At 37.7% G+C, this 4,570-nt stretch overlaps 1 protein-coding gene across 1 annotated transcript in view; it reads left to right on the forward strand.

The window, feature by feature from the left end:
* LOC104723974 (biotin carboxylase, chloroplastic) overlaps positions 1 to 4,396 on the forward strand; it is a 5,092-nt gene extending 696 nt beyond the window's left edge. The window contains exons 4-18 of the mRNA XM_010442402.2: positions 226 to 458; positions 668 to 809; positions 1,013 to 1,111; positions 1,205 to 1,261; positions 1,476 to 1,547; positions 1,880 to 1,969; positions 2,104 to 2,163; positions 2,448 to 2,633; positions 2,757 to 2,849; positions 2,928 to 3,009; positions 3,098 to 3,204; positions 3,467 to 3,542; positions 3,690 to 3,736; positions 3,817 to 3,879; positions 4,125 to 4,396. Coding sequence (XP_010440704.1) covers positions 226 to 458; positions 668 to 809; positions 1,013 to 1,111; positions 1,205 to 1,261; positions 1,476 to 1,547; positions 1,880 to 1,969; positions 2,104 to 2,163; positions 2,448 to 2,633; positions 2,757 to 2,849; positions 2,928 to 3,009; positions 3,098 to 3,204; positions 3,467 to 3,542; positions 3,690 to 3,736; positions 3,817 to 3,879; positions 4,125 to 4,172 — 1,455 coding nt within the window. The 3' untranslated portion in view covers positions 4,173 to 4,396. The remainder of the gene's footprint in view (positions 1 to 225; positions 459 to 667; positions 810 to 1,012; positions 1,112 to 1,204; positions 1,262 to 1,475; positions 1,548 to 1,879; positions 1,970 to 2,103; positions 2,164 to 2,447; positions 2,634 to 2,756; positions 2,850 to 2,927; positions 3,010 to 3,097; positions 3,205 to 3,466; positions 3,543 to 3,689; positions 3,737 to 3,816; positions 3,880 to 4,124) is intronic.

Genomic DNA, 4,570 nt, shown 5'->3' on the forward strand with positions numbered 1-4,570 from the left:
TTTGTTTCTCGATTTCATATATCTTCTTCAATGCTCTTGTGCATATAGCAACATTGTTCTATGATCTGTTGGTTCTTCCAAGGGTTTTTACTAATTGTATATCTTCAATTTGTTATAATGAAGTCCTTAGTCTTGGGGAAGACAGGAGTTATCAGAAGTTCACTGTGTAACTTGACGATGCCACAAAAGCTTAGCTTCCCCAGACAAAGAACTCAAACTCTAAAGGTTAGTCAGAGGAAAGCCAAGAGAGCTACTGGTGGTGGTGCTCTCGGTGCTACATGCAGTGGCGATAAGATTCTTGTGGCTAATAGAGGTGAAATCGCAGTCCGTGTTATCCGAACTGCACATGAAATGGGGATCCCTTGTGTTGCTGTTTATTCAACCATAGACAAGGATGCCCTCCATGTCAAATTGGCTGATGAAGCTGTTTGCATTGGTGAAGCTCCCAGCAACCAGTCGTAAGTTTCTCTTGTGAATTTTTCTAGCATAAAACTCGTTTATACCCGAACAAGTGTGAATGTTGTATTTTGTAGTCTGATTCTTTGATTTTCTGACCACTCTTTCCTTAAGATGATGTAGAATTTCACATGTCATACTATAAGACAGACATTTCTTGGCCTGTTTCAGATCTGGTTCATCAACCCTTTTTACTCAAATCCTTCTGTAGGTACTTGGTTATTCCAAATGTTCTGTCTGCTGCTATCAGTCGGGGATGTACTATGCTGCATCCTGGATACGGTTTCCTTTCGGAGAACGCTCTCTTTGTTGAAATGTGCAGAGACCATGGGATCAATTTTATTGGACCTAATGTAAGTTTTTAACTTCTCTTCAAAGCATCTGTATCTTCAATTCTTTTTTAATATGTAAGACGGGAGATACTATTGATCTGATGAGTGCAGAACTTCATCTATCTATTCTTCATTAGCCTCAGTTCATCCCTAGCTTTCTTTTGTTGGAGAAAAAGAGAATGTCAGTAATTTAATTATTGGTATTTCGTCTTTTCTATCTGCAGCCTGATAGCATCCGTGTAATGGGAGACAAAGCAACTGCAAGAGAGACAATGAAAAATGCAGGGGTTCCCACTGTACCAGGAAGTGATGGGCTATTGAAGGTATTTTGCTGGATTATCATTTTAGACTTTCTAGTTTTTGCATGTCAAGAGAATTCTTGGAATTTCTAGTGTCTTATTTTGTTCTTCTTACAGAGCACAGAAGAAGCAATCAGGGTCGCCGATGAGATTGGTTTCCCAGTTATGATCAAGGTAAAATTGACTTGATTCTATATGTAGTAGATGGTACAGTTGGAATTACAATTTGTATTCGTACTTGTTTATGTAAGCGATAAACTGGATTCATCAGATTGGTCTGCTTGAAAAGGCACCATTTTAAGTATCTTTTTTTTTTTCTTGTCACTCTGTACTTGTTTATATGTTTATATATACAAAAACTGACTGTTCTGGCTTTTCTGGTTTCAAGGCAACAGCCGGTGGTGGTGGACGTGGAATGCGTCTTGCTAAGGAACCGGGAGAGTTTGTAAAACTGTTACAGGTATGAGTATGACAATCAGGTTTACATAAGCATATAGCTAAAGAATTGCAGTATTATTACATATTCTTTATTTCTTTCTAACTCAACAACATAAAGACGCCATGTAATCTCATGATGTGTGTCGCATTTCAAATTCCGAGAACTCTATCGTTGTGAAATATGGATGTATAGTAACTTCAATGGAGTAATGCTGACCATTGGTACCTATAAAATAAATAAAAAAACAGATCATATGCTCTCCCCTTGCCTGTATAGGCACAGTTTTCTTAAATGAAACTTTCACTAAAAATTGGACATCCCTTTATCAAACTTCTTAATTTGTTGATTTGCAGCAAGCTAAGAGTGAGGCTGCTGCTGCTTTCGGAAACGATGGATGTTATCTGGAAAAGTTCGTACAAAACCCAAGACATATTGAGTTCCAGGTATGGTGTTTATCAGGAAAAGTTGTTCAAAACAGTTGACGCTGTAGCAAAAATGATTCACGTGAGTTGATGGTCCAGTGATACTATTATTGGATTTCAAACCCATCTTGTCTTTTGTACCTCTTGTATTCCAGGTGTTGGCAGATAAATTTGGAAATGTTGTTCACTTTGGTGAGCGTGACTGCAGCATCCAGGTATCTTCCTCCTAGGTTTTCATAATTTCATTACCATCAGTTGTTGTGTAGTGCTTGAAGAATATATGAAAACAGGAATAAATTTACTTCAGCCTAATTACCACACTTGCATGTCATATCCCAGCTGCAGCATCTGCTAAACTGTTATTTTTTCTTTTCATGTTGCTAATTGCTAAGATAACTCGAAAATTCAATACCGGTTCTTTCTTGCTGCTTTCGTTCATGCCTTGTATGGCGTGCTGAAACCATCTGTCTCATTTAATTATTTCTTCCCCTGATAACAGAGGCGTAACCAAAAGCTTCTAGAAGAAGCACCTTCTCCAGCATTGACCGCTGAATTGCGAAAAGCCATGGGCGATGCAGCAGTCGCCGCAGCAGCTTCCATTGGGTACATTGGTGTTGGCACTGTGGAATTTCTTTTAGATGAAAGAGGTTCCTTCTACTTCATGGAAATGAACACTAGGATTCAGGTTTAATTTTATTATGACTGAAAAGTATATTTTATAAGCTGTTTGCCAAGATTTTCCTTTTTTATACATGTATAAGCATCTGAAGTAAACTGAATGCCAACCATTTCTTGTATCTAAACTCAGGTGGAGCATCCTGTAACAGAAATGATTTACTCCGTTGATTTGATAGAGGAGCAGATTCGTGTTGCAATGGGAGAGAAACTTCGTTACAAACAGGTTTGACTGGTGTTGTATGTGATGCTCTGAGTGGATATCAAAAAAATTCTTTCAAAACTGAATTTTGTTTATTTACAGGAAGAGATTGTGCTCAGAGGGCACTCAATTGAATGTCGTATCAATGCAGAAGATCCATTCAAAGGATTCAGACCTGGCCCTGGTATGTTTCAGTAGACCTTTATATGTCACATCTTTGAAGTGTTAGCAGATTGGCTTTCTTTACAATGCTGCCACTCTTATGATAACAGGCAGAATAACATCATACTTGCCATCTGGAGGTCCTTTCGTTAGAATGGACAGCCATGTTTATTCCGACTACGTTGTGCCTCCAAGCTATGATTCTCTTCTAGGAAAGGTATATTTGTCTTTTATTTTTTCTGGGTAGTCATTTTGTATCTGTTTCGTTATATGGGAACAAATTTTGTGGATCTATGGTAAAATAACTACTCTAGTGTTTTGGAATCTCAAACAAATATTAGAAGAGGCTTTCTGGTTTCGGTAGGACTGTAGAAATTCTAATGCGGTTCAGTTCAGTCTATCTGCCATCTATCTCAGCAGCCTACTTGAACCTATAGCTGATGTGTTGACATTCATTCTTGTTACCCTAAATCTTATAGCTTATTGTGTGGGCTCCAACAAGGGAAAAAGCAATTGAACGGATGAAGCGTGCTCTTGATGACACTATAATTACAGGTATGAAGAGGACTAGTTTTTGTTACTTCCATCTTACTAAGCATTGTTTGTTTTGTTATTCTTTATATACTGCTTAAAAAGTGACTTTTCGTTACGTCGGACATGTGGTGGAATGCTAATTAATTTTCCTTGTCTTGGTTTAATCAGGGGTTCCAACGACCATCAATTACCACAAACTTATCCTTGATGTTGAGGTGTGTGTTAGTAGCGCTATGTTAGTGAATCTTCTATTATGAAAATGTTGGCTTTTTGGTAATCCAATTGTTGTTAACAGGATTTCAAAAATGGAAAAGTTGATACAGCTTTCATCGTCAAGCATGAAGAGGAGCTAGCTGAGGTAAATATGAATGTCTTTGTGGTCGGCTGAAGATATGGGCCATTCACTACTAGTCTGTCTCTTGATATAAATTCATTTAGTACGCTTCTAAGTTAGTTGGATATGAAACCTTGGTAAAGATGAAAATAGAGATGGAAGAATTGCATGAAAAGGATGGAAATTATATATAGAGGAAATGATGTTTGTAATAGTTAGATTGATTAACCAAATGATGGGTTCTAACATGGGTTGTATTGTATATGCAGCCTCAAGAAATTGTGGCAGTGAAAGATCTGACAAATGCAGCGGTTTAGAATGATACATCAGCTCTGAAAGACCACCCAATTATTGCAATCTTCGTCTCCTTTTGTGTTGTTATTGGTACAAACTTCGGTAACGATACGATTGATTTACTAGAGTATGTGGTTTTATCGTGATGTTCTTCTTGTGTCATTAAGAAGAAGAAACAGTTTTGTTTGTAGTCTCTATGTCAAACGTTATCCAATAATTTTCATATATGAACAAAGGCCTATCACTATTAACAAAGTAACCAAAAACAAATAAAACAAAAGACAACAAAAATCACGTTTAGGTAATCTCATCGTGGGCCGGACACTTCCTGAGATGCTATGTAAGATGCAGAGTGCCTAGAGCCACCGCTATTAGAGCTCTCTCGCCGGTGGAAGACCATACTTTCACTCTCCCCATTTTG

This window comes from Camelina sativa, chromosome 11, assembly GCF_000633955.1.
Source record: "Camelina sativa cultivar DH55 chromosome 11, Cs, whole genome shotgun sequence".
NCBI lineage: Eukaryota > Viridiplantae > Streptophyta > Magnoliopsida > Brassicales > Brassicaceae > Camelina > Camelina sativa.